General features: G+C 53.1%; 3 protein-coding genes across 12 annotated transcripts; 1 reads left to right on the forward strand and 2 right to left on the reverse strand.

Moving 5' to 3' along the window:
- Positions 1 to 1593: 1593 nt before the first annotated feature.
- CMTM5 (CKLF like MARVEL transmembrane domain containing 5) lies at positions 1594 to 4569 on the reverse strand. 6 transcript variants are annotated; one of them, XM_003901598.5, is made up of 5 exons: positions 3957 to 4546; positions 2863 to 3015; positions 2242 to 2334; positions 1984 to 2068; positions 1594 to 1892 (listed from the first exon to the last, which is right to left on the reverse strand). In XM_003901598.5, exons 1-5 carry the CDS (start codon positions 4086 to 4088, stop codon positions 1879 to 1881), a joined length of 477 nt encoding a protein of 158 aa, XP_003901647.1. In that variant the 5' UTR covers positions 4089 to 4546; the 3' UTR covers positions 1594 to 1878. The 6 variants fall into 6 exon arrangements, with proteins under 6 accessions (XP_003901647.1, XP_031524102.1, XP_009209484.1 ...); XM_031668242.1 differs by lacking the exon at positions 2863 to 3015 and having other exon boundaries at positions 3957 to 4562; XM_009211220.3 differs by having other exon boundaries at positions 1984 to 2334; positions 3957 to 4558.
- A 359-nt stretch (positions 4570 to 4928) lies between these two features.
- Positions 4929 to 14797, reverse strand: IL25 (interleukin 25). Of its 2 annotated transcripts, XM_021941027.2 has the most exons (3): positions 8353 to 14797; positions 7932 to 8152; positions 4929 to 5709 (listed from the first exon to the last, which is right to left on the reverse strand). In XM_021941027.2, exons 1-3 carry the CDS (start codon positions 8359 to 8361, stop codon positions 5454 to 5456), a joined length of 486 nt encoding a protein of 161 aa, XP_021796719.1. In that variant the 5' UTR covers positions 8362 to 14797; the 3' UTR covers positions 4929 to 5453. The 2 variants fall into 2 exon arrangements, with proteins under 2 accessions (XP_021796719.1, XP_021796718.1); XM_021941026.2 differs by having other exon boundaries at positions 7932 to 14797.
- Positions 14797 to 24644, forward strand: EFS (embryonal Fyn-associated substrate). 4 transcript variants are annotated; one of them, XM_017961043.3, is made up of 7 exons: positions 14797 to 16323; positions 20198 to 20476; positions 20751 to 20891; positions 20993 to 21715; positions 22078 to 22167; positions 23386 to 23643; positions 24109 to 24644. In XM_017961043.3, exons 1-7 carry the CDS (start codon positions 16306 to 16308, stop codon positions 24181 to 24183), a joined length of 1584 nt encoding a protein of 527 aa, XP_017816532.1. In that variant the 5' UTR covers positions 14797 to 16305; the 3' UTR covers positions 24184 to 24644. The 4 variants fall into 4 exon arrangements, with proteins under 4 accessions (XP_017816532.1, XP_009209482.2, XP_003901644.2 ...); XM_009211218.4 differs by having other exon boundaries at positions 20993 to 21287; positions 21534 to 21715; positions 23386 to 24644; XM_003901595.5 differs by having other exon boundaries at positions 23386 to 24644.
- Positions 24645 to 26557: the final 1913 nt, after the last annotated feature.

Consider the following 26557-nt stretch of genomic DNA (forward strand, 5'->3'; position numbering starts at 1 on the left):
CAAGCCTGGGCATTGCTCATTTCATGTTAGTTCTCACACAGACACAGACAGCACAGGTGCCTGTACAGGGAAACACTGCGGTCATATTTCTGCTCTCTCTAAGCTCCTATTGGGGACAGTCTTGCCTGGATCACACAGCTGCTTGTGGGAGAGGACCGGTCCTGACACCATTCTGCACAAAGCAAATCCCCATTCCCCACTGGGCTTTGCAACCAGGCTCTGCTAACCACCTCCTTAACCCTTCACCTGGCACCCTATCTCCCTGACTCCCCAAGTGGAGCCTCTTCTATCCCTCCTCTGAGACTACGAGAATGGACTGTGCATAAAGCCCTGAGAACTGTGAGCAGTGACCAGAGAAACACAAAATCCTGTTAGTTCTAGCCCAGGAGAGGCTGCCAGCCCTGATGGTGAGCCAGGACACAAGGATAGGAGAACAGGAAGCAGGAGGCAGGAAAAAGACCAAGAGAGAGGAGTGGTTGCCACCAAGGAAGCAGAGCACAGTGACCAGAGTTCAAGATCCAGGGCTCAGGCAGGACTTGGGAGCTGGGGCCTGCAGCTGGAAGGAGCGCTCCAGAAGAAAGATTGTATCTCAGGGCAGGAACACACATGCATCAGGGAGAGGAGATAGCACGTCAGCTGGGATGGAACTGCTGAGCCAGGTCATGCTGGGCTCCTTGGGCTGGGCAGGAACGTCTGGCTGCATGTCCGTCTGTCTCAGCCCAGCAGGGCTGACTCCCAGGATGCAGCAGTGTCTGCTCCAAACTCCCCCGAGCCTTCCCATAGCGTTCACCATGGGGATGCCTTGACCAGCTTGTCTCTTTCCCAGCCTTTGAGTACTCAAGGGCAGGCCCCCCTGTCACCTCTGAGGCTCTGGCACCCAGCACAGAGTCTGCGCATGGGAGATGCTCAGGAAATGTGTGCTGAGGAGCTGGCAAGCTGGGAAGGTGGACCCACAGTGGAGGGACGAGTTGGCCGTTCTTTTCTGAGCTACAAGGAGGCTCAGTACAGTATCCAGAACACTCGCTTAGGTGTCAGAAGAGCTGTGTTCTGGCCCTAGCTCTGTCACAAATGAGTTCACCTCCCCTAGCTGGGCCTGTTTTATCTTATGTGAAATGAGGGCATTGCACCAGCTGATATGCACAGGCTCTCCCAGCATTCACATTCTGGGAAATCTCTCCCTTCTCTGATGCCTCAGGCTGCCCTCTCCCTGCGTCCTGTGGGCCAAGTTTTCCCCACACCACAAGGGGGAGCTCTGCACACACCCCAGGCGAGTGCCTCGCCTCCAGCCCACTAACCTATGGGAACAGGTGTGGTGGTGGGTACACGCTCCCTTGAGGAAGGCTGTGCCTTCTCAGACACAGAACTCCAGATGCCCAGCCACCAGGCACACCACAAAGTGGCCATGCACACAGAGGTGTAGCGTAGAAGTTTTGTGTTGGAAGATGTCTTCAGCTTCTTCTAGCTAGCCCCCACATCCTCACTGCTCAGACACGGTCCCAGAGAGAGACCACGACCTGCTCCCGCAACATTCCCATGAATACTCCTTGGCATTCCTGACCTGCCTAATTTCTGGGGAAGAAAGAGACTTGCCAGTAGAATTTGAATATTTTAATTTGGGAATGACTTAGGGGCCCAGATTCCTCCCCACCACCCTCCCTCCCCCAATAAGTTCCCCTCCTCTGGCCAGAGCTTCATCAGGAGCCAGATCCCGGAGCACCAGGCTCCACAGATAAGTCCCCAGTGACGTCTCAGGCTGGACATCTCCGTAAGGCTGGGGTGGGGTTTGGCGGGCTGGGGGTTAGTGAATCCCAAGGAGACGTGTCTGGGCTCCACTGTCCCCTCTGGCTGGCTAGGCCTAGAAGCCAGGTAGCCCCAGAGTCACTGCTGGTCCCCTGTGAGGATGGAACCAGGTAGAGAACCACGTCAGGATGAATAGCTAGGGTTGGGGAGGGCACCTCCTCTCCACAGAGCACGGGCACTCACCCTGGATGGCCCCGGGTGCCATCTCAGTCCGGTAGATCTTGAATGCATCATAGGCAAAGACGGAAACCAGGATGATGCCAAAAACCTGTGGGAGTGCAAGTGGGGACGGGAAAACAGGCTATCTGGCCATTGGGTTAAGGTATAAGGCGAGGTGCAAGCCAGAACCCCAAGCCCTGGCTGTGGCCTCTGACACAGAAAGTGTGCAAGCACCAGCCTGAGCTCTTGAAGGGCTGAGGAGTCCTGCAGGGCTGAACTCACAAAAGCAGCAATGGCAGCTCCATCCCGGGAGGTCACAGCTGCAAAGGAGACCACCAGGAAGATGATGATGGCACTGACACAGCGCAGGAAGTCCTGGGGGCCAGGGGTGCAGGGTTAACAGGACCTCAGAAGGCAGGGGGCGTTGCTCTGAGGTTTTCCAGGCTAGCCAGAAGCCCGACCCTGAGGGATTCTGAACCCCTCCATGGGATACCCCTCACACAATATGAAGCACATTCAAGAGACAGAGCGCTCACACTGCTACCCAGGGAGTGGAAGCAGATGAACCAGAGCAACCAGGACCAGAAGCCAGGTGCTAGGGCTGGAGCCCAGGTGACAGCAGCTGGAGTCCACCAGCCAGGGGGGTCAGGCCAGGCCAGGGCTAGGGCTGGACCTTTGCTGAGTGGGAGAGCAGATCTAGCGGATGTGGTCCTCCTGATTGCCCATGGCCCTGCAGCTGTGAAATCAGTGTGAGTCAAAGCACACCTTTGAGCGCAGGGCATAGCACACGGCAAAACCCAGCTGAAATGTGGAAATGGAAAGAAGCTCGGGGAGGAAAGGAAAACACACCATTTAGAGGAGAAGGAAGGGCCCCAAACTGGGCTGGGGGTCAAGGTTCCTCACCAGACAGGGCCAGTTAAGCCGGTTGAAGTGCTGGTAGTACTGGGTGGCATAGAGGAAGAGGAAGGCAAGTGTGATGAAGAACTCCAGCAGCGCCGCGGCCATGTAGGCAGAGATGGAGGCCGTGAAGCAGATGAAGATGATGAGGGTCAGGGCCTGCAGTACCGAGCATGTGGAACATGCCAGGAAGGGGACACAGGCAGGGGCCAAGGCTTTGCCTTCCCCTCCTTGGAAGCTCCCCTAGGCTGGCATCTACCACCTGTCCTTGGAGGGAAGGAAGGACTCTGGCACATCTCCCTATTCCCTGGTGTTAGGAACCACCGTTGCAGGGCATTTGCCCATCAAGGGCAGTCTCCGGCCTCCCATTCTGTTCACCCAGCAACCCCAGCAGTCTGGCCAAGTCATACGGCTCCCAGGAGCACTATTCCACAGTAATTCACAGGTACAGTGTGAATGCCAGCCCCTGGAGTTGTGCCCACAGAGACCCCACTCCACAGGGACCAAGAGGCGCCCCCTGCTCCATAATTCTTTCCCCACCCCTAGATGCCTTTGATTCCATGCCAAGAGAGAAGGCAGACGCTGCACAGTAGACTCTGGGGACCCCTTTAGCTCTGATGACCTAGGGTGGCATACATGCAGAGGCCTTAAGTCTACACTGTGGTCTTGCTAAGAAGGGGGAAGATCCTTTCCTGAGAAGAGATGTTTCTGGGCAGCAGACCACAGATAAAGTGCAGCTGCAGGAAGTCTGCCCTTTTTGATAGTTAGACTTCTTGGACATGCTGAGAAGTGGCCATGTTAGAGGCTGTCATTGCCCCTGTCCCATCCCTATGTCTCATGCTCCCTCAATGTCCCAAAAAGTCATCCTGTCTAACTGCAGTCCTTTCTGCTGCAACTGAAACCTGCTGTAAATGCCTCCAGGTGCAGAGGCAGCAAGAAGGCAGAGTAGGAGACGAAGAAGGGGCAGCTGGGGGAAGGAGAGGTGTCCAGAGGGCCTGGGGAGGGAGGCTACTGAAGGGCAAGCTGGGGACTGGCATAAGGCTGGCCAGGAACCAGGGGTCAGGGAAATGGAGGCACCAGGTTGGGGAGGCAGCTGTTACCAGCTCGGTTTCCAGCAGGATGCCTTTGTGGGAGGTGAAGAAGGTCTTGTCCACCGCGAAGCCCTGGAGCTCTGCAACTACCCCCTCCTCAGGGGGCCGGTCCCGGCGATCCCGAACACTGAGCATCTTCATGGGGCCCACCAACACAGCCCCTACTGCCAAAAGCCCAGCAAGAGAAACAGAAATCTGGCAGGATGGGGAAACAGACAGGAGCAAGAAGGCACTTCGAGAAACCTGAAAGTGAAGCAGGAGCCTTGCCCACAGGGCCCCGCGAGAGAAGGCAGCCGCTGGGGGCCTTGCCCAGATGGGCCTTCACCCAGCTGCCCAGAGTGCCTCTGCTGCTGCCCGCACCAGCCCCCTAGAGACCCATGGGGAGGGGCAGAGAGGGAGGAGGCTCTAATCCCTCCCCTTGCTTAGAGCCCAACCCAGCCTGGAATAGAGAAGGGAGGGAAGAGGAGGAGGTCCGAAAAGAAACTGGGAGGGGCTGGGATGTGAGTAGAGGAACAGGGTCAGGACTGGGAGCCCCCAGGGACCTAAGCCTGAAGACATTTGTATCCCCCTTCCCTAACTTTAACCCTCTTCTTTGGCTGGTCCTTTCTCCCATTTCCTTTTAGGGAGGGTGTAAGCTGGAGCCCAGCCCAGGCAGCACCCCCAGGACCAAGCTGCAGCAGCCAGGACTGGAGGACAAAGGCGGATTGTTGGGGGACAAGGGGGCGCTGTGTGCCTGCTGCAATGCCTCAATGGACCTCTGTCTCTCCAGCATGCTGGGAGCGCAGCCTGGCCCCCACCCTGGTGTTCGGGATGGGCCAGGGAGACAGAGATGGGAGAGGACGGGAGGGTGCAGCAGAAACTCTGCAGGGCAGAGAGAGCTGGCAGGGTGGACAGAGGTGAGGGCCGATGGTGGAAAGAAGGGACAGGCTGGGAGACCGCGAGGTGTTCAGGCACCACAGATGCCAAAAACAGATTAGGCCATTTTAAAATAAAGATATTTATTTGGATAAATCTCTATACATTCAATAACAGCTTCCTCCTCAGAATCATCCATGTCAAAAGACCAGTAACTACACCAGAATGCACCCAAAGTAGATGCTTCCTGAGTGATGAGTAAACAAGCAAGCCAATAAAATGATGGGCTCTTTCTTCTCCGGCAAGGGGAAAATATTTAGAAAGTGCCTGTGCTGGGCCAGGATAGCAGGGGATGGGAAGAGAGGAAGAGACAGGAGTGGTGGCCTCCAGAAATGGGCAGAACTTTGAAAACCTTTCCTGAGAGAAAATGACAGGACACCAGCTTCCAGTGGCCCTAAGCAGCAGTTGCTCTTTTCAAAATGTGCAGAAGTGCAGGTTTCCCCCGAAGCCCCCCATCCTGTCCTGGGATCTTGCTGCTGCAGACGGCACTTTACAGAGGCCAAGCATCTGGGCATCCTGGCCCTTCGTGGCAAGTGGTTGTACACCTGGCTCCAGGTTTCCCAAAAAGGGACCAGCCTCCAGCAGGTCCGGCTAGCCCATCACACGGGGCCGCACACACACACAAGCCAAGGAAACACGGTACAGCCTGCGCTCCAGGCAGTAGCCCTTGTGGTTGCCCTTCTCGCCATGGCACGGCCGCCGGTAGAAGACAGTCTGGTTGTGGTAGAGCAGCTCCGAGTTGCCCCGGGGGTCCATGTGGGAGCCTGTCTGTAGGCTGACGCAGTGTGGGCACAGGCAACGGGCGTGGTACAGGTCCTGGGGGAGCCGGTTCAAGTCTCTGTCCAACCTGTGGGGGCAGCACTTGTCAGGCCCTGGAAAGATGGGCCAGAAACAGAGAGGGTAGGGTGGCCTGGGAGTGCCAGAGGAAGGAAATGGTCCCTCTGGGGCCTTGGCCTCTTGTCTCACTTCTGCACCCACTTGCTGTGTAACTTTGAACAAGTCACCTCCCTCCTCTATTAATTTTTCCCCACTGTAAATGACGGTAGCAGGTGACAGAGTACTTTCCAACTGGTCCTGGGACCCTGAGGGAGGCAGCGGAGGGTGAGCAGGCTCCTGCCTTAGCCTCCATTGACTAGCACTGCTTCTATCTGGCTCAGCATGAGGTTTCTTACTGTAATGATTACACTTTAGATTTTTGTTTGTCTGTTTGTTTTTGTTGTTGTTTGTTTGTTTGTTTTTGACAGAGTACCCAGGCTGGAGTGCAGGGGCACGATCTTGGCTCAACTGCAACCTCCACATCCTGGGTTCAAGCGATTCTCCTGCTGCGTGCCACCATACTTAGCTAATTTTCATATTTTTAGTAGAGATGGGGTTTCACGATGTTGGCCATGGTTGGCCAGGCTGGTCTTGAACTCCTGACCTTAGGTAATCCATCCACCTGGACCTCCCAAAGTGCTGTGATTACAGGCATGAGCCACCAGGCCGGACTTTAGGCGGTGTTTCTATTATTATTATTACAGCATTATTGCAAAAGTAAAAACTACTCTGACATCCAAGTATAAAAGAGTATAAAGAGTGAAAGCTAACAGTCTCTGCCTACCAGTCCCACTCCCGAGAAGCTATCCTCAACTATTTCCTGCACATTCTTCCAGACGCTGTACAAGCTTATATTATAAGCATACTTGAGAGTGCATGGAAAGACTTCTTTACTTATTCTGAAAGGATTTCATGGCAAAAAAATTAAAAAAGAAAGATGAAAAACACTGAAAAGTAGATGTCCCATAGGTCTGCGACTCCGTTAGTCTGGCAGGTGACAGTCCCCAGCTTGTAGGACTATTCCCCACACAGACAAGCCCTGGCAAATGGGTTTAGCTAGCACACCACTTCCCAAAGTGGGTTCCCTAATAAATCACCTACACCTGTTAGGTGCTTAAATGAATTTGGGAAACACTCGTTTAATGGTTTACTTTCTATAGACTTCTTGCAGACTTTAATGTACAGATGACAGTATGAATCTCCAAGGGGTAGGAGATAGAGCAGTCTTTCCTAAGTTTACCTGGCATAACTTTTTTCTGAGAAGCAGCTCACGGGATGAGCGTTGCACAGAACACACTTTGGGGAAAGCCACCTGAGTGGTTCACAGACTCCCAGCAAGGGGTCTGGAAGACAGCTGAGTTAACCTCTGGCACCCAGCCTCCCCTAAGAGGCTCCCGTGCCATCTGATTTGGCCCAGGACCCAGCCGGCTTTTGAGACCGCTCCAAAGCATCATGACCTGTAGTATCCACACTAGATCCAATCTCAGTTAAATCTGACCCCCTCCCCACCACTGAACTTCTCCATCCACCCCAAAGCCAATGCTAAGACAGAACTAGAAGGAAGAAGTGAAATCATACGTCTGGAATCCCTAAGACCCTAGTTTTTAATATTTTGCTTCATTTTTCTTATTTCAGGGCTTCCTAATAGTTTTCATATCATGGCACAAATAGAAAATTATAATATTTATGTGGCACACTGAGTGAAAGAATACAGTAACCATGATAATGATCAAAGATATCCAGTCCACAGCTCCAGCCAGCCAGCTGCCCGTAAAAGTTGAGGGTTTCACTCCCTTAGTATGCTTATAATTAACCCATTCATGGCCCGGGCAGTATCATTTGATATTGGGATGCTTCATGCCTGTATCATGCTATTATTCCCTAATATTTTACCCAGAAAAACATGGGCCATTATAGATATTTTTTTTAAAAGAAAAGGAGAGAACCAACATAAATACAGACTTTTACATAGATTATATTTCATTTGATTTGCACATTAGCCTATGGGGCATTATATCATTTTACAGGTGAAAAAAAAATCCTGAGTTTTGAAAACTTGAATTGACTCAGGATCATCCAATGAGAGTCAGAACTAGGACTCAAATACAGATCTTGTCCAATTCCCAAACCTTTACAGCCCCTCCAAGATCAAAATGGGAAAGTAAGCTGGAACTGCCCTGGTCCCTCACACGTACCCTGACCAGCACACACAGGGGAGCATGTGCAGGCATTTGGGAGGGGCAGCAGACTCACTCATATCTCCAGGGGGAGATGGCCCTGCTGTTGAGGGGCCCATCTTCACTGGCCCTACAGGATACTGAGCGGAGGTTGAGGTTAGCCAGCTTTAGGGGAGGCACAGGCACAGTGCTCCACCTCAGCAACTCCTCAGACGAGTCCTGTCCTTTGCTGGGGCAGCAGCTGGGCCAGTGGCTGTAGGTGTGGGTTCCCATGACCATTGCCAAGAATGCAACCACCTGTAGGAAAAGGCTAATGAGAGAACTGTTCTCACCTAATCTGGGTTGCCCCCTCATCTGCACCCTCCCCCTGGGATCCCAGTTTCTCACTCCACCTGGCCCCCTTCCCCAAACCTGGCAGCTTGGCCTCCCTCCACCCTCAGCAGCATCTCTGCTCCTCTCCCTCTCAGCATAGCCCTCAAGCAGCCCTCTGCACTGACCTGGTACATGCTGGGCACTGTGCACTCAGTCAGGTGGAGCACTGGCTGACAGGCCTCGTGGAAGCAGGCTGACTGGAGCAGGTTAGGAGTCCTGATTTTATTTTCAGCAAGCCTGTTTTGTTTATTCAAATTTATTTCCACTATCTTTTTAGGGAGTGACTTGAGATTAAAAAACAAAACAAAACAAAAAACTCTGAAAGTATTTCCAAAGGCTGCCTAAAATGCGATACTCATGGAAGTTGTGATGACCATCATTATATGCCTGGTAGCTGATTGGGTAAACTTTGCTCTTTGAACTTTTCTAGACGTGGGGTCAAAGCAATAGTGGTCTGCTGTTCTGCGTTCTTGTGAGCTGGCATTAGCAGAATTTCCCTGGTTGGTTTGGTAGCCAAAATTATGAAATGTCTTGTGGCCTCCCTTCAAGAGGCCTCATTTCCATGATCCATTCTGCTCCCATCCAGGGTCTGGTTTCACCATTCCCCTCTTCTCAGGTGTCCTCCTGATCATCCACCTTCGTGATTATTTCCTTTCCCCTAGATAACCTTTGACTCCTATCCCCTTTGTTCTATGACCTCTTCCACATTTTCGATGACCCCAAAATTCTATGACCCCCATCATCTGTGACTTCTCCCCCATTGTCCATGACCTGCTCCCTAACTCCCCCTTGCCCTCGCCAGTCACTGCCCCCCACCCGGGTATACAAGCCTACCCTCACAGGGCTGCCGGAAGGCCCTGACTTCCTGAGTTTGTTGACTGGATGGGCAAGGTCTGATGGAAGAAGCTGTGGGTGAGTGTTCCCATTGCACAAATGAGAAAGTGAAGCAAGGAAGAGGAGGGAAACTGAAACAGCCTCACGTAAGACCCAATAGGAAGGAGGTCTCAGTTCCAGGGACCAACCTGCTCTCATTCACAGAGCCGTGGGGACCAAGCCTATGACAGGGCCAGCTACTGCTTTCAGGCCAGGAAGTGAGCCCACTCAGCCTCAGCAGGCCCAGAAACATGGGCCACTGTCAGCCAGGAGGGAGTATGTGTGCCCCAGAAAGGCTTAGAGTTGAATTTGACCCCAAAGACACAGGTCAGCCGGCTCCAGGCTGCTTGAGAGACACTGTGCTGAGAGTGGGCCAGCCCGTCCTTCCCCCCAGGTCCTTCTCTTAATGCTTGCCTATTGGCTTGCCTCATCCCCCACACCCACCCAACATACCCATACACAGACATTGCCCCTAGAATGATGCGGCTTGATTTGCATGTGCTTTCCCTTAGAAAATACTCCTCTAGTAACCAAGGACTCAGGAAATAAACAAAAGGAACCAGGAATAACTTAAACTGCAAAGTGAGGAGGAATCTTTCCAATGCATTAGGGCAAAGCAGCCCCAAAAGAGAGAAGTGATGAGGTCAGAGGGCGCTCTGGAAAATTGGGAGAACCTGCTCTGCTCTGGTGAGTCTTGGGGCACCTGGAACTGTGGGATGGGGGGCACTTAGAAGAAGCAGGTGGTGGCTGGGAGAGCTGGGGCACTCAGGAAGAGTCATGAGGCCAGTATCATGGCCCTACTCTCACTGCCTCACCCTCTGCCCCCAGTACTTGCAGACGTCCTCTCCCTTCCATATCCTGCTGGCCTCAGCTCCTGTGCACTTACATGTGCCAGGCATGGTGCTAAGCCCTGGGCATGCATCATCTCATTTTATCCTTACAATGAAACCATGACATGGAAACTATTATCCCCATATTATAAATGAGGAAACTGAGGCCCAAGGAAATTTAGAAACTTACCCAAGATCACAAAGAAAGAGGCTGAGCTGGTTTCCCATTTCCAGCTCTGACCAATTATTCCACATCTAACCTGGCATGGAAGTGCCACACCGTGCCTACCCCCAGTTGGCTGTGAATGGAAGGGGAGCCCCACAGTGAATGCTTTCCTACTCACCTGGGCTTGGGTTGGGACAAGTTTCAACAACACCTGCTGAGGGCCACAGGGTGTGTCTGCCTGCTTAGACATCCAGCCCTGCTATTGGGATTCACTGCACTAGCTCCCTTTCCTAGCCTTTGGTCTGGCAGACATGGCCTCAAGGTGGCTTCTGGTGCTCCTGGGAAAACTTCAATCCCAAAACAGACTCTTACGAGGCAGTGCTATTTCAGGAGAGCTGGATTCCTATGGATCTCACTCTCACCAATCAGAACCTCAGGGCTAAGAAGGTAGTAGAACTGGAGTTGGCTCAGATCTCCTATCTTGACCCCTTCCCAGGAGGGGATGTTCAAAGGAGCCAGAAGTGATCTCAGCTACCTGTTTCACTTGCTGACACTGCAGGGAAGACCCAGCCTAGGTCACCAGGAACGTCGCCCTTCAGAAGAGTCCTTTGGGGTGTCCCTTTAGGACAGAGGGATAACCCCTCCAGGAAGGGTTGGCTTTTCCCACCCCCATGATGACCAGGACTTACCTGAGAAACTGTGCTCTGAGCCACATGGCCCCACCCCACCCCACTTGCTCACCCTCTGTCCTTATCTCAGTAGCAGCTTTGTGGGACTCCTTAGGGTGACTCCCTGTCATGAGAAACATTTTCCAGTGGGGTTTCCTCCTGCGGTGACTAGTTTTGGAATCCCTGAGTCACTTCAGGTTCCAGGGAACCCTTGGGGGTGTGAGGATAGGCGGGTGACAATAGGGAGAAGGCTGGAGGCAGGGAACAAAGGAAGGTCTGCATGTCACATGACATCAAGGTCCCCTCCCAGCACGTCTTCACCTGCCTAGGCCTGACCTGGCAGCTGAAGAGACCTTCCTGGGATTCCTGTCCCTGTGGCCCTGAGGAAAGAGAGAAGCACCTGTCAGGAAAGGGCAGGGAAGATGTGGTGGAATACACTTCCCAATCTTGGCTTGGAAAGGCTCTTGGGGCTTGCAGAACGTGAGAATATGTCTTCCCTGCCCCTTCTCAGGAAGATATGCAAGTTTCCACCTGCTGCCTTGAAGTCTTGGCCCTGCCAATGACCAGCTCTGGACCTTGGGCCCTCTCTCTGCTCCTTCCTCTTCAATTGTAGAAGTGGATGGGTTTGGGTGGGCGGGGATTGGGGGGAACATTAACCTGGATGGCCACAAAGGTGCCAACCAGCTTAGCTGCTCCAGATCTCAGCTCTTGAAATAGTGCTGAATCCATAGGACTCATCAGGGCCTATCGAAGCTCATCGGCACTCACTGTACGTGAAGCTAGGGCACTGAACATCAAAATGTTGAAATACTTCTGCACCTGCTGGTAAGTACAAGCTTCCCTCAACCTTGGGACATCACCTTACCATACCTCTCTATGATCCAGCAACTAAAGGTTGAACACCTGGCACAGATGGAGGCCCCCAGAACAGTGCTCCCACTTTCTGATTGGTAATGGTTTAGCTACAAAAATGCCTAGGCTCAGGAGCAGCCTTCAAGGAGAACTCAGTCTAGACCCTGGGAGACACATGGAGAATCAGAGTTAGCAGAACAAGGAACCCAACAAATCCATGTCTTTAGCCCAGGGCTGGAGCCTTCCCCAGGAGGCCCCTCAGCTTACTCAGCTTTGTCCTATGGTCATGGCTGCCTTCGTTCACTCATCCACTCACCTAATATTTATTGTGCACCTACTGTGTTCCAAGCACTATTCTAACTACTAGAAATGCAGAGGCGGACAGGCCAGACAAGGTCCCTGCCTCATGAAGCTTACGTTTTAGGAGAAGAGAGATGATAAACAAGGAAACAAGATAATTTCTGATAACAATAAGTGCTATGAAGAAAATGAAACAGCATTATGAGATAGGGAGTTACTGGGGGTGGGAGAGAGGAAGGCGGGGCAACTTTAAGTTGGAAAGCCAGGAAAGGCCTTTCTGAGGATGCAGGATTTGACCTGATGACGGAAAGGGTCTGGGGGAAGTGGTTTAGGCAGAGAGGGCAGGACATGCAGAGTCCTAGAGGTGGAAAACAGCATGGCATATTTGAGAAACAGAAAGGACAGTATAGATGATGAACAAGAGATAAGGACGAGAGATGAGATGAGGTGAAAGAGGTAGGCTGGGAGCAGATCACATAGGGTCCTCCAGGCTACCACGGAGCATTTGGATTTTATTCCAGGGTCAGCAGGAAGGTATTGACTGGATTCAAGCATGAGCTACATGATATATTTCTTGAGGACAGGCACCATGTCCTTGACATGCTAGTGCCACCACAGGGCCATCACCAAATAACAATAATAGTAGTTGCCTTTGTCCAGAATTTGCACCTCATGGGCTAGATACTGTTCTTGGGATTCTCTTAATCCTCATAACAAGTAAATGCTAAAAGTTTGATTAACACTCCCACTTTACAGACAAGGAACCAGAGGCTCCAGGAAGTCACAGAACTTGCCAAGGTAACGAGCCAGTGTTGGAACCAGAATTAGAACCCAGGCAATCTGGGTGCTATGGGTCCAAAGAGAGGAGGACTGAAGAACTGGTGAGCACCCAAGAAGTTTTGGGTAGCAGGGGAAACAAGGAGAGGTCCAGGAAGTCTTGGGGTCAGTTGAGGAAAAAACCAGCTCATTGGACCTGCAGGGAAGGGGAAAGAATGGGAGAAAAGACTAGGACCCAGGAAGCCAGATGGAGGGGTTCCTTCCTTTCTTCTCCCTGAATATGGCAAGGGCAAACCTTGAAGACCTGCTGCTTGAGGCTGCCACCCACCCAGGGTCTCAGCTACCTGCCAAGTCTGGGTTTTCTCCCACCTCACCTGCCCTCAACAACGAACACGTTCAGCTTTCAGGAAAGCATAAGTCAGAGGGAAAGCCAAGGTAAAGAGGAAAAGCCACGGAAGAAAAGCACTGTGCCTGGCAATCTACATAAGCATACTCCTCACCAAAGTCACTGCCACAGAGGAGGAACTGAGACTCGGATGCCCTATAACTGGACCAAGGTCACACAGCTAGTTAAGTAGGATTAACTAGCTGTGTGACTCTGACTGGCTACATTCCACACCTGGGTATTCCAGAAGCAGTCTTATTCCCACTGGTCTGCCCTCTGCTGTCCCTCTTCTACCCTTCCCCGGGCAGGGAAGCTGCCTGCCCATCTCCCAAGCCACCACCTTGCCTGGTCCTAGCAGCTTCCTTCCTGCTTAGCCTTTTCTGGCCTCCATCTATTTCCCCTCATGCCAGTCAAGGCATTCATCTTTGAAGACAGGGTTTCCTGACCGCCTCCACCTTGGACCCCAATTTGCCTTGGCAGTCCCCTGGGCAGCGATCACACCAAGTCACTCCCCAGCAGCTGGATATCTATGTGCCTGACAGCCAGGTGCCCCAGGGCTGGGGTCTGGAAGAGGTTGGAAAATCTTCCCTAGTGGCCACCTCCAACCTAACTGGAGCTGGGAAGCAGGAGATCTCCCTGGAAATTTAAAAGTTCCTCTGCCATCCTAGTGGAGTTGGAAACTATTCAGGAGTCTTCCATCACAGACAGCCAGCCTAGAGCCAACACAGTTCATCCCCATCCCCATGTTTATCCCAGAATCTCTCCCTATTCCACCCCATAGGCTCCACCACACCCTTCACACAGAGGTTTCTTCACAGGTGCCCAGGCAATAGAGTGGGGAAGGAGCTGGGGCAGGTGTCCTGACCACACTGTCCTAGGAAATGCCTAGATGTGTGGGTCTGTGGAATATTGAGGTGGGGTTATCTGTTCAGGTCCTCAAGTTCACCAAAGGCCTTGTATTACATTTCTGATCTTATCTCCAAATAAGGTTATGCACATACACACAATAAGGTTACATATGTGTTTGAAGGGTTAATTTGTTCAATGTAAACATCCAAAATATACCACAGCTTTCAATCCTGTTTATCATCTTGCTTTTAAAATACCAGGAACCTCAAAAATGCAAGAAGGTAGGTGTCACTCAAGCTTGACAGGCCCTGATGTGTGTGTCCCAAAGGAAAGGTCCAGGGAAGCAGCACACACTAAGGAGTTATCCCAGGGCAGAGGAGCTGTGGGGGGTTAGGAGCACCGTCCTTTCAGTGGAAACTCCTGGCGGGGCTAGATCCCAGCTTCTCTGAAAGAGTTCTAGCAACTTTTGTGCCAGCAGTCCCCAGTCCTCTCCTCATAGCAGCAAGAGCGAGCCAGGCTGAAGAGGCCGACAGGCCCAGACTGGCAGAGGAGTGTAAGAGGCCGCACAACCTGCCCGCCTGCAGCTCTGGGGCCAGACGCCCTGCTTCATGTTCTGTCACCAGGGCCAGAATCCATGTCCAGCGCCAGACTCCCGCCCTGTGCCCCGCAAGAACGGCCCAGCGAACCCCGCTGCCCTGCAGGGGAGGCGCCGAGGATTGGAGAGGCTCTGCTAAGGGCCCCGCTGGGCTGGAGGCGCGCGCTCCCTCCATGGGGAAAGACAGATGTGGGGCTAATGAAAGGGAGGCCGGGAGGCGCGGGGCCAGCGGGGGAGACGGGGGCGTGGCGGGGAGAGGAAAGCTCCCGGAGAAAGCCGACCGGACTGCCGCGAGCGAGGCCTGCAGCGGAGTCCACAGGAGGAAGGCGCCGGGGACTGGGGCAGGGCCAGGGCGGGAACGGGTGGGGGAGGGGTACCACAGGCAGTTGGACCCGAGGGTCCTGAGCTGAAACTCAACACCCGCCTTTGGAAGGATCGTCCCCCTTTCTCCTCCGCCCCTTCCCTTCCCCTCCCCTTTCCCCTCCCTCCTTTCTCTTAATCCCCAGGACTGAGCCCCGCGCCGGAGAGGAGAGGGCCTGAGGGGAGGAGAAAGGAACAGCACTGAGAGGGGCCAGGAGCCCAGGAAGGGGAGGGAAGGGCAGCCGCGGGCCAGGGGTGAGCCTGGGGGCCACGCGCGACCCCCGGAGCCTTCGCAGCCCTCTCAGTGTCCCCACCCCCAGCCCAGGCGAGTCCGCAGGACCCGGGACCCTGCTCCTCCTTTGCCTTCTCTTTGCTCCTTCTTTTGCTTTGTGGCCTTTCTTTCCCTTCCCAGAGACACCTGGGAGCTGCCCCCAAGCTGTGGGGCGCGCCGCGGGGTCCTGCCAAGGGTGCCTGTGAGAGGGGGCGGCGGGGCCGGCGCCGGGTGCCAGGGGCCGAGGGTGGGAGCAGGAGCTTGTGGCCTTGCGCCCTGGAGCCGAGGACTGGAAGGGGGCTGGGCCCCTCTGCCGCCTGGGAGCGGGCAGCGCGTCGGGAAGGCTGTCCCGCCTGTTCCAGTGGTGCCTGTGTGCTGGTTGCTGCTGCTTGGGGTGAGGCGCCGTGGCGGCGACCTCAGACCCCCGGGCGCACTGAGTGAGTGCGCGCGTGAAAACCGCCGCGCCGCCGGGGGTGCGAGTGTTTGGGCAGAAGCGGCCACTCCAGCGACCCAGCCCCACCGCCACGCTCTCGGGGGTCTTTGGCTCCGGGCAACTTGGGACAAACGTCTAAGTTCTCGCTCTCCCTCCCTCCCAGCGGGGTCGCCGCAGACCCAAGCCCTGGGAGCACCGCTCTGCAGCACAGCCGGCGGGTGGAGAGGGTTGGCCCCTAAACTCGCTCGTCCAGCCCAACCGCCCCAGCGGCTTCTCCCAGCCCTCGAGGCTCTCGTGAGCGGCCTGGAGAGGCGTCGAGCGCAGCCCAGCGCCCGCCTGCTCACCTGCCCCGGCCCCCGAAGGGAACTTTCGGCTCCTGCGAGCCCGGGGCGCCCCCGCGGCCTAGAGCGGGCAGCTCCCGGGGACTGGACGAGGTGGTGGCGCCCGGGAGGCCGCGGGGACAGCACGCAGCGCGCGCCCTTGGATGCCGTCCCGCAGCGACGCCCCGGCCCGCCCCGCTCCTCCTCCTGCCTGGCTAGCCTGCCTCTCATTTGGGAAGTTTTGTGGGTTTTCTTTCTCCTCCTCCAACCTTGGCGGAGGCCACGACTCAGGCGCCACAGCTGGGGGCTAGAGGCCGCGGATCATGGTGCGGGGCAGCCACCGCTGAAGTCAGCAAAACCGAGCCTGGCCTGAGGCAGGCTGCGCGGGAGGCCAAAGCCATGGCCATTGCCACGTCGGTGAGTCCACCAGAGAGAGGAGGCTGCCGGGGAGAGACCTCCACGGCCTGCCCTGCGCTCCTGTCACTTTATTTCTGCCCTCTCTTTGTCTCTCTCCTTGGTCCCTTTCTTCTCCAGGAGGCTGTGTCCCCCTCCTCTCACTTTTGTTTCCCTTCTCCCTCTCACTCCTCATCCCCTGCTCCTCCTGGCTCCGGGCTCTCCCCTCTTCCCCGCCCCCTCCCGTTCTCCTTTTTCTTACTAGAGGCTGCGCCTGAATGGAGGGGAGGGGGCAAGCGTAGCCCGAGTCCTATCTGCTTCTTTTGGGCGGGAACAGATGGCCACTGGTGGTTGGCAGGGGCTTGTGATTGGGAGGCAAGTAAAAGGTTTGGAGGGGGCTGAAAGGACCTAGTGGCTCACGGAAAACGAAAAACGAGAGGCTGAAGGACCCAAGGAGGCCCATCTCTAGACGAGGGATAGGGAAAAGAGGGAGATAGACCAAAGGAGGGAGATCAGGAAGGAGAAAGAGAAGACAGAGGGAGGAGGGGAGGTGATGTCAGCCAGCCTCAGGCCACTTTCCAGGGATCAGGACAAAGGGAGGAGACAGCTGGCATGATGGGACAGTGGGAGGAGGCCTTCCAGAGAGCACAGAGGCCCTCTGCCACCCACATTAGGCTGGCCATTCCCTCACCAGTCAGCTGGACCGCTGGGGGATAGAGCAGGAGTGGCCACACCCATCATCAATCAGCCCATCAACAACTCTGTCCTGCAGTGGCAGGGCCCAGAGGCTTGGCCCCATTGGACAGAACTCAAATTTAACACCAAGGAGGAGCGCTCTACAGCCCCACCTCAGTTTTCTGTTCTACAGTCTATGCAGTCTGAATCCAGGCAGCTCTGTTCCCCTTCCACCCTCTTCTAGGTCCTGCCTAAGCTTCCCAGGGAAGCGAGGCCGTCACTTGCTTTCTGGTCCCTTCTCAGTGGGGACTCTTGGAGAGATAATTGTGAGACTGGAAAGAGAAGCACCGAGCCACCCAATGTCCTCCCATACCCTTTGAGGACAGGTTCAAGTTTGGTTCTTTCTCAGACCAAACTCCTTTTTTTTTTTCCTGAGACAAGGTCTCACGCTGTCACCAGGCTGGAGTGCAGTGGCACAATCATGGCTCACTGCAGCCTCCACCTCCTGGGCTCAGGTGATCCACCTACCTCAGCCTCCTGAGTTGCTGGGACTACAAGCACGCACCACCACATTGGCTAAATTTTTGTATTTTTTGTAGAGGCGGGGTTTTGCCATGTTGCCCAGGCTGGTCTCAAACTCCTGGGCTCAAGCAGTCCATCTGCCTCAGCCTCCCAAAGTGCTGAGATTACAGGCATGAGCCACCGCACCTGGCCCCAAACTCCTTTTAGTTCCTCAGTCTGTAACAATGGCCAGGAAACCCTAGCTCAGAGTGGGGACGGAGGCCCTCTGGAGATAGAGTACCTCTGGGAGTACTCTGGCATAGAGATGCTGGTTCAGGAGCCAGCTAGTCAGCTTTGTAGTCCCAAGAAGGTAGATTTTTCTTTTTATGGTCAGGGGCATTTATGCTAATCAAACTCACAGGATTCTAATAACAGCTATTACTTATTGAGCATTTACTGCACCTGGCCCTGTGCTACGCTTTGTCATAGTTTCTTTATGCATTATCTCATGCAACTCTCACAACCACCTTGTGCAGGTAGTACCGTTATTATCTGAAAATGGATATGTGCATACAGAATTCTACAAAGCAGAAAACTGAGACTCAGAAAGATTAAACAATCTGCCCAAAGGCACCTGGCTAGAAAGGGACAGACCGCCAAACAGTGGGTCGCAACGGTAATCCCAGCTGTTTAGGATGCTGAACCCAGGCATTCGAGGTTACAGTGAGTTATGATTGTGCCACTTTACTCCAGCCTGGACCACAGAGCAAGAGCTGGTCTCTAAATAATTAAATATTTTAAATAAAATGTTTAAAAGAAAGAGACACAGCCAAGACTCAACCCCAGGTCTGCCTCTAGAACTGTGCTTTTAATCCCCTGGCTAGATCCAAAAGACTGATTTATAATTTACAACTAAAAAGAAAAGTGCAGCACTAACCGGGAATTTGTGTCATCTGGTTAGCGTGTTTCTTTGTGTGGGACAATATCCTTTAGAAACCAAAATATAATCAGAAAATGGTTTGACGGGTTGGGAATCAGGCAAGAAGAGGAGTCAATTTGTTGTTAAAATCACCCAGCCATGAGGGGCCGGACAACCTCACCACCAGAGGGAAACATCAACCAAGAGGAATATGCACTCCTGCTGGCTCTAGCAGGGCACCCTTCTCCCCAGGGTCTGGTGGCAGCCTGCCTGAGATATTTAACTTGAGATTTTTTTACTGCATTAGTCGGTCCATTTGGCTACCTGGCTAGTAATGCCTAACTAGCTGCTGTCCAACACTACATGTAAGTCACCACTGCCTGGGACCCTACCAGCAAGCATCATCATTTAGCAATCAAAACTGAAGCTGAATGTCATTGTACGTTTTGAGTGGTTTAAGCTTGATTCTACCAAAAGACATCATGGAGCAAGAGCACTAAGAAGGGTTATAGCAAAGGGAAATTGGATATAAGAAGGCCTTCCTGTGTGCTTGACTTGCTTTTGAGTTAGGGACTTTCTCAGCCACTGTTACTACTATTTCTTTTAAGTAGATTTCTACATTTGTGATTGTGGAGAAGCAGTAGCACAAGTAATTGAGAGCACAGGCTCTGGGATCAAGCAGTTTAGGGTTCAGATTATGCTCCACCAGCTGTGCCAGCGATATGGCATCAGACAAAGTACTAACCTCCCTCTTCCATTTTTCTTTCCAAAATGGGGTAAGGACGGTTCCTCCCTCGTAAGGTTGTTGTGGGAATTAAATGAGATGAATTGATTAATGCAGAGATTTGCACAGTGTCTGGAAACATTGTTTGCACTTGGTACCTGTGACTTATTACTTGAGCCTGTGGCCCTTGATGGAAAAAGCTTATAAGCCCCCACCAGACAGGACTGGAAACAGGATGATACATGTTTCCTTTTGGTTGGCCTGCCAACCCCCTTCACACACACACAAAGACACACTCTGTCCTTCAGTGGAAGGGCCCATTGCTAAATGATGATGCCTGCTGGTAGATTCCAGGCAGTGGTGACACACACACAAGAATACACACTTTTCTCCATGGTAACCTCAGCCTCTTCTGGTCGAACCTTATTTGTTCAGACTGAGAGCAAACAATTGCTTTGTTTCTGTTTTCTTTCTTATTATGCCTAGGCACACTGTCTGGACTAGGCCTCTCCCAGTCTCTCAGAATGAGGGGTCTCTGCGGCTGCTTAAGCTAACCTTTTGCTAGTGAGGGATAATGACTTGGGAACAGAGAGAAGGTAAAGGAGATTCTATGAGAGACTGTAGCAGGGCTTCATATGTTTTGGAAGAAATTCATTCAACATGTGTATTGACCAATTCCAGGTCAGGCCTTATTGCAAGGACTACAAACATAGCAGTTCCCATGTCCATAGGGTTTACAATATAAGGGAAGAAAATCGATATAAAAAAAGCAAATAGACAAATAGTATGAAGTATGAGGACAGAAACAGTAGGTGGAGACAAACAGAGAATGGGGTGGGGAGAAAAGTAAAAAATCGGCCTCTCTGAGGAGAACTGGTCTAGTTGAAGGAACTGAAAGGAAGAGGGAGAATGCAGGTGATGAAGCTGGAGAGAAGCTAGGGCCCAGGCAGAAAGCTGCATCCAGAGTGCAGGTTTTTAGCTTGAGGGAAATGCAGAGCTCCGAAGGGTTTTGAGCAGGGGATGACATGACCTGAAAGGGGTCTGAAGACCCTTCTCCCCACTCCCACCTCCCCCACCAGGCCCAGCTGGCCCGGGCACTGTATGACAACACCGCTGAGTCCCCCCAGGAGCTGTCCTTCCGCCGAGGGGACGTCCTACGGGTCCTGCAGAGAGAGGGCGCTGGTGGACTGGACGGCTGGTGCCTCTGCTCCCTACACGGCCAGCAGGGCATTGTGCCCGCCAACAGGGTGAAGCTCCTGCCTGCTGGCCCAGCACCCAAGCCTGGCCTCTCTCCTGCACCCCCAGCCCAGCTTGGCTCACCATATCCAGCCCCAGATCACAGCAATGAGGACCAGGAGGTGAGAGTGGGAGCCTCCCCAACCCCAAGCCAGAAGAGCCCCATTCCTCCCTGACTAGCCCCACCCAGGGCCTGCAGCAGGTGGGCAGGAAGAGCCCTGAGGCCACAGCTCCTCACTGCTCTGCGCTGGCCAAAACCTGTCTACCAACCTTTCTGAGCTTTGGCCCTCTAGGTACAGGGGGAGTTGGAAGGTCTGTAAGCTCCTCGCACTCAGACATTATTTGATCACTGCCCACTGCGTTCCTCCTGACCCCCCCGTCTATTTGATCCTTCAGGTCTATGTGGTGCCGCCCCCAGCTCGGCCCTGTCCAACCTCAGGACCTCCAGCTGGACCTTGCCCACCCTCTCCTGACCCCATCTACAAGATCCCCAGAGCCAGTGGTACCCAGCTGGCTGCTCCCAGAGATGTCTTAGAGGTGAGGGCTAGAGGTCCCTGTGTAAGTTGGGTGGGAGACAAATCGCCCCAAGGGAGGGTACATTGCTGAGCTGACAGATGACTGACCACTCCTCTCCACAGGTCTACGATGTGCCCCCTACCGCCCTTCGGGTGCTCTCCAGTAGCCCCTATGACTGCCCTGCCTCCTTTTCCCACCCTCTGACCCGGGTTGCCCTGCAGCCCCCTGAAGAGGATGATGCTCCCTATGATGTGCCTCTGACCCCAAAGCCACCTGCAGAGCTGGAACCAGATCTGGAGTGGGAAGGAGGCCGGGAACCAGGGCCCCCCATCTACGCTGCCCCCTCCAACCTGAAACGAGCGTCAGCCTTACTCAATCTGTATGAAGCACCCGAGGAACTGCTGGCAGATGGGGAAGGTGGGGGCACTGATGAGGGGATCTACGATGTGCCTCTGCTGGGGCCAGAGGCTCCCCCTTCTCCAGAGCCCCCTGGAGCACTGGCCTCCCATGACCAGGACACCCTGGCCCAGCTTCTGGCCAGAAGCCCCCCACCTCCACACAGGCCCCGGCTCCCCTCAGCTGAGAGCCTGTCCCGCCGCCCTCTGCCTGCCCTGCCTGTCCCTGAGGCCCCCAGCCCCTCCCCAGTGCCCTCTCCTGCCCCAGGACGGAAGGGCAGCATCCAGGACCGGCCTCTGCCCCCACCCCCACCCCGCCTGCCTGGCTATGGGGGCCCCAAGGTCGAGGGGGATCCAGAGGGCAGGGAGATGGAGAATGACCCAGCAGGACACCACAATGAGTACGAGGGCATTCCAATGGCCGAGGAGTATGACTATGTCCACCTGAAGGTGAGCGTCCCTGGGCAGCCCCACCAGGAGGGACCCCAGGGGCACCAGGGGAGGAGTGTGGAGACCTAGGGCACAGAAGCAGAGCCTCCCTGCCTCCCTTCTGTCCCCCTTCCTTCTCCCCTGGCCCTCTACCCTGCAGCCTGGGACCCCAGTACTTGGCCACAACACTTGTACTAGTGCCACACTGTTCCTCCTAGACCCAGCCTGGGGCCACCAGAGCTCTCTGGAGTCAAGGGACTACAACCTCTGATAACAGGAATGTCCTTGGGAAGGAAGGGAGGCTGGGAAGGGGCAGAAGGGCCACAGAAGCCACCCCGTCCTGCTCCCCCACCCCAGCACTAAGACCTCATGCCCCCCTGCAGGGCATGGACAAAGCTCAGGGATCTAGGCCCCCGGATCAGGCCTGCACAAGGGATCCTGAACTGCCGGAGAGGGGAATGCCGGCGCTGCAGGTGACCCTGGCGGGAATGGTGCTAGAGAAGGGGGCTGGGGAGGGAGGAACAGGGACTTGGGAGAAGAACTGAGCCATCATCCATGGAAGGAAATAGGTTAGGATGGAGTGAGAGTTCACAGGAACCAGGGACAGAGTGGAGGGCATGTTAGAAATCTACAGGAAGGAACTGGAACCTGGAAGAGGATGTTAGGAATTCAGAAAGAGGGGAAAGAATGTGTTGGAGAGGAGTCAGAAAATCAAGCAGCCAGGAGAGCAGAAAGTTTCTGAGTTGTGGGGTCAGAGCTAGGCCTGGGGACTTCTAAGCCTCCTTCCAACTGTGAATTCCTGGGCTCCTAAGAGACCTGGCTTCTAATCCCAGCTCCACTACTGAGAAGCCAGGGGCTTTGAAGCTGTCAGTTAATCTCTCCAGGCCTCAGAAAGTGAGGTGGTTTCCTCAAACCTGTGTAGAATGGTTGCAACACAATAGCTACTATTTATCAGGTATTTACCAAGTGCTAGACCCTGTGCTAGGCATGCTGCATGTGTTAGTATTAATCATAGTCGCAGTTAATACGCATCTGGTGCTCACAGTGTGCAATGCACTGTGATAAGCCTTTCTCTATATTATCTCAATTGATCTTTTCTGCAGCATCATGAGGTACATACTAGAACTGCACAATCTAGTACAGTAGCCGCTAGCTACATATGGCTATTGAGCACTCGAGATATGGCTAGTTCAAGTTGAAATATGCTGCAAATATAAAACGCACCCTGGATTTTGCAGACTCAGTATGGGAAAAATCTCAATAATTTTCATATTGATTACATGTTGAAATTATAACATTTTTATATTTGGAGTCAGATAAAATATATCAGGGTTTTTTTTTTTTTTTTTTAACCACTTTTAATGTGGCTGCTAACTCATCTAAAATTTCACATGTGGTTCACATTATGTTTATATTGGACAGTGCAGTACTAGACTCCCTGTTTTAGAGTTAAGGAAACCAAGTTCAAAGCCTTGTCTGAAATCAAGTTTGAGGTTGTTTGAATCCAGATCTATCTGATATCAAGTGTGGGCACTTCACTGCTGCTCTCTCTAGAATCTAAACTTTCCGATGGGCAGAGGTAAGAGCTAAAAGGATCGCCCTTGGGAAGAAAGGGAGGAAGGAGAAAAGAAGTGAGGGAGGAAATGGCACTGATGAGAATGTTCTCTCTGACCACTCCTCTTGCCCCTCAGGAGGCCCTGTCCCCAGGGGAGCCACTGGTTCTGTCCACCGGAGATCTACAGCTCCTGCACTTCTACGCTGGGCAATGCCAGAGCCACTACTCGGCCCTGCAAGTGGCCGTGGCAGCCCTGATGTCCAGTACCCAGGCTAATCAGCCCCCGCGACTCTTCGTGCCCCACAGCAAGAGGGTGGTGGTGGCTGCTCATCGCCTGGTGTTTGTTGGGGACACCCTAGGCCGGCTGGCAGCCTCTGCCCCTCTGAGAGCACAGGTTAGGACTGGAGGTACAGCACTAGGCCGGGCATTGCGGGCCACTGTGCTGGCTGTCAAGGGAGCTGCCCTGGGCTACCCATCCAGCCCTGCCGTCCAAGAGATGATGCAGTGTGTAACAGAACTGGCAGGGCAGGCCCTGCGATTCACCACCCTGCTCACTAGCCTGGCTCCCTGAAGGTCCTTTGGCACAGCCCTGTCCCTCCCCTGTCTGCCAAAGCCCCCCTCTAGGCCTTGGGTGGCTGGAGGGCTTTGTTAAGGGACTAGGAGAAGTGGGGGTATCTTTCCCCTTTCCTGCCCTTTCTGCTCATCTCAACCTCTCACAGAGGTGTCTTCTCCCCCTAACCCACAGCTTTTTGTATGAGCCATTTTGTATAAATTATTTATATTTAATATTATTCCCTGCTTTGTCAGGAGCAGGTACTAGGCTCTGGGGCAGTGAGGAACTGGACTCTTCTCTCCTCAGCCTAGGGTGGAGGTCATTGCACTGCCACCCACCTCTGGAAGACTGGCCATGAAAAGTCAGGTGGCAGAAACCTGAGGCCACATAGAGCCTCTCTCTTTTCCTGTATCTTGGCTCTAGAAGATCAGCACTGCACTGTTAGCTGACAGTGAGGGCAAGACATAAACTGTCCAGAGTTTGAAGGTCTCAGGAAGACCAGAGAGCTTCTCCCCACAGAAGGTGGAGAGAGCTGGGACTCAGACATGGTTGTGCACCTCAATAAACCCTTCAGTCTGCCTCCCTGACTCTGCTTCTTGGGAGCATGGTGAGCAGCCCTGGTGCTCAGCAGCCATACCTATGGGACACACACTATGAACAGGATGCCTTTAGGGATTTGGGGGAGATTTTGCTCCTTTCCTCAACAACTATTCACTGGACAAGTTCTCTGCTCCCATGATGCGCCAGGCACAGTTCTGCAAGTATATTGTGAATGTATCATTCTAGTGGGATACACAAATAAGTCAGTTAAAATACATAAATAAAAACATAAACCTGCCATAGATTTCACATTTGCTGGTGATGGAAGTCGGCAGGATGGTGTGAAGAAACTAAGTAGATGAGGGGAGAGGCCAGTGAAGGAGACTTTAGACAGGATGGTTGGGAGGTGAGATCCGAACTGCTACCCAGAAGAGGAGAGTCTGAGGACTAGTATTCCCAGAAGGCAGATGCCAATGACTGACCTGAGGGCCTTCCTCCAAGACTTCATTGTCATATGATGTCATTAGAGAGGTGTCAATGTGGAGAGAAGCTGACCACACAAGAGCCTTGAAATGTGCCATCCTGGAGAGGCCACCCCAACTAAAGGCCCAGCCTCAGCTTTGCACCACAGGATAGCTCTGGCCAACTGGTGACTGCTGCTGGCCAGTCTAGGCACCCTCTTCCTTAGGTGACACCAAGAGGGTATAGGCCCTTTCTCTCAGCTTCCCAGGTAGATCATCCCAGGATGACCTGCGCATCATCCTTCTGGACAAACCATTTTCAGGAGGATCCACGGTGGCAGATGTCGAAAGGTCAGTCCTCAGGACTTTGGTGAAATTGATGAGACCATGGCTCAGATAGGAGATCATTCTAGCCATTTACCACAAGAGAAAACATCCAAGCTACAAATCAATTGCTTCAGTTCTGCTTTCCCAAGATATTACCATGGCATGATGACTGGATTGGGGGCATAGTCTGTTGGCACCCCCACACATTTGCCACCTCCCCTTTAGGTTCCTTTCTCATCTCACTCTCAAAGAAAAATGCACTTTCAGATTTTGGGGCCAACAAAATTCACCCCATGTGTTGAAGTCCATCATCTATCGTCTTCCAAACAGAATTTCAAGAGATTAGCCTGGAATTAGAGTCAGAGGTTTCAGTTCAAGTCTCTGATCTGCCATGTACTTGTTCATCCATGGGTAAATCATGCCAGTCCCTCTGAAGTCCTGGTCTCATCTTCAATATTAGCATGATCATAATGGTCCTACAGGGTTATTGTGAGGACCTAACAAGATAATGCATGTGAACAGCCCCACAATGTATAAATTAAGTGATTATCATTATTCCAGGACAGACACCAGGAGTCAGACGATAAATCCCCAAGGAATATTGGCTATGCAGCACCATAGTAAAACCTGAAGAGATGCTGAAACGAGTTGGGAGAGGGGAAGTGGTGGGAGGCTGCTTGATGCATTAGAAAAGAGGTTTCGGCGGGGGGCAGTGACTCGCACCTGTCATCCCAGCATTTCAGGAGGCTGAGGCCAGAGGATGGCTTGAGCTCAGGAGTATAAAACCAGCCGGGGCCACACAGTGAGACCCTATCTCAACAAAATATCAAAAAATTAGCCAAGTGCGGTGGCATGTGCATGTAGTCCCACCTATTCAGAAGGCTGAGGTAGGAGGATTGCTTGAGCCAGGGAGGTGGAGACTGCAGTGAGCTGTGATCAAGCCACTGCACTCCAGCCTGGGTAAGAGAGTGAGACCCTGTCTCAAGAAAAGAGTTTCCTGTATATGGAAAATTTCTGAACAGAGGAGACAAGTTAAAGGTGTGGTTCAGTGGAGAGAAGGGGGAACGATTTCCTGGCTGACAATGATAGAACACTCCTTTCTAGCCCTTACCTAGGATTAAAGAATAAAGTACCTATCAGGTAACAAATCTCTTAGAGATGTGTGTCTCTACCTTTAATATATAATACCTACACCTGGAGATCTGGTTAAAATATAGATTATGATTCAAGGGTCTCTCAGTGAGGCTTGGATTCTGCATTTCTAACAAGCTCCCACGTATGCTGCTGGTCCATGAACCACACTTTGAGTAGCAATTCTAGAGGTTAGGGAAGACTCCTGTGTAGCAAAGATGTTTGAGCTGAGAGCTGAAGGATGAGAAAAATGTGACTAAGAAGTTTTTTAGGTGCAGGAACGAGCTTGTTCAAAG

This window comes from Papio anubis, chromosome 7, assembly GCF_008728515.1.
Source record: "Papio anubis isolate 15944 chromosome 7, Panubis1.0, whole genome shotgun sequence".
NCBI lineage: Eukaryota > Metazoa > Chordata > Mammalia > Primates > Cercopithecidae > Papio > Papio anubis.

Excerpts from the sequence above, each read along its gene's own strand:
- CMTM5 (XM_009211220.3), bottom strand. The coding sequence starts at position 4,088 with ATGAAGATGCTCAGTGTTCGGGATCGCCGGGACCGGCCCCCTGAGGAG. Across the intron at positions 3,016-3,956 it reads TCCTGCTGGAAACCGAGCTG|GCCCTGACCCTCATCATCTT; the intron begins GTAACAGCTGCC and ends TCGGTACTGCAG. Across the intron at positions 2,335-2,862 it reads GGCTTAACTGGCCCTGTCTG|GACTTCCTGCGCTGTGTCAG; the intron begins GTGAGGAACCTT and ends CCTGGCCCCCAG.
- IL25 (XM_021941026.2), bottom strand. The coding sequence starts at position 8,209 with ATGAGGGGGCAACCCAGATTAGGTGAGAACAGTTCTCTCATTAGCCTT. Across the intron at positions 5,710-7,931 it reads ATCTCCCCCTGGAGATATGA|GTTGGACAGAGACTTGAACC; the intron begins GTGAGTCTGCTG and ends CTGCCCCCACAG.
- EFS (XM_003901595.5), top strand. Across the intron at positions 20,892-20,992 it reads CTCCCAGAGATGTCTTAGAG|GTCTACGATGTGCCCCCTAC; the intron begins GTGAGGGCTAGA and ends TCCTCTCCACAG. Across the intron at positions 22,168-23,385 it reads GGGGAATGCCGGCGCTGCAG|GAGGCCCTGTCCCCAGGGGA; the intron begins GTGACCCTGGCG and ends CTTGCCCCTCAG.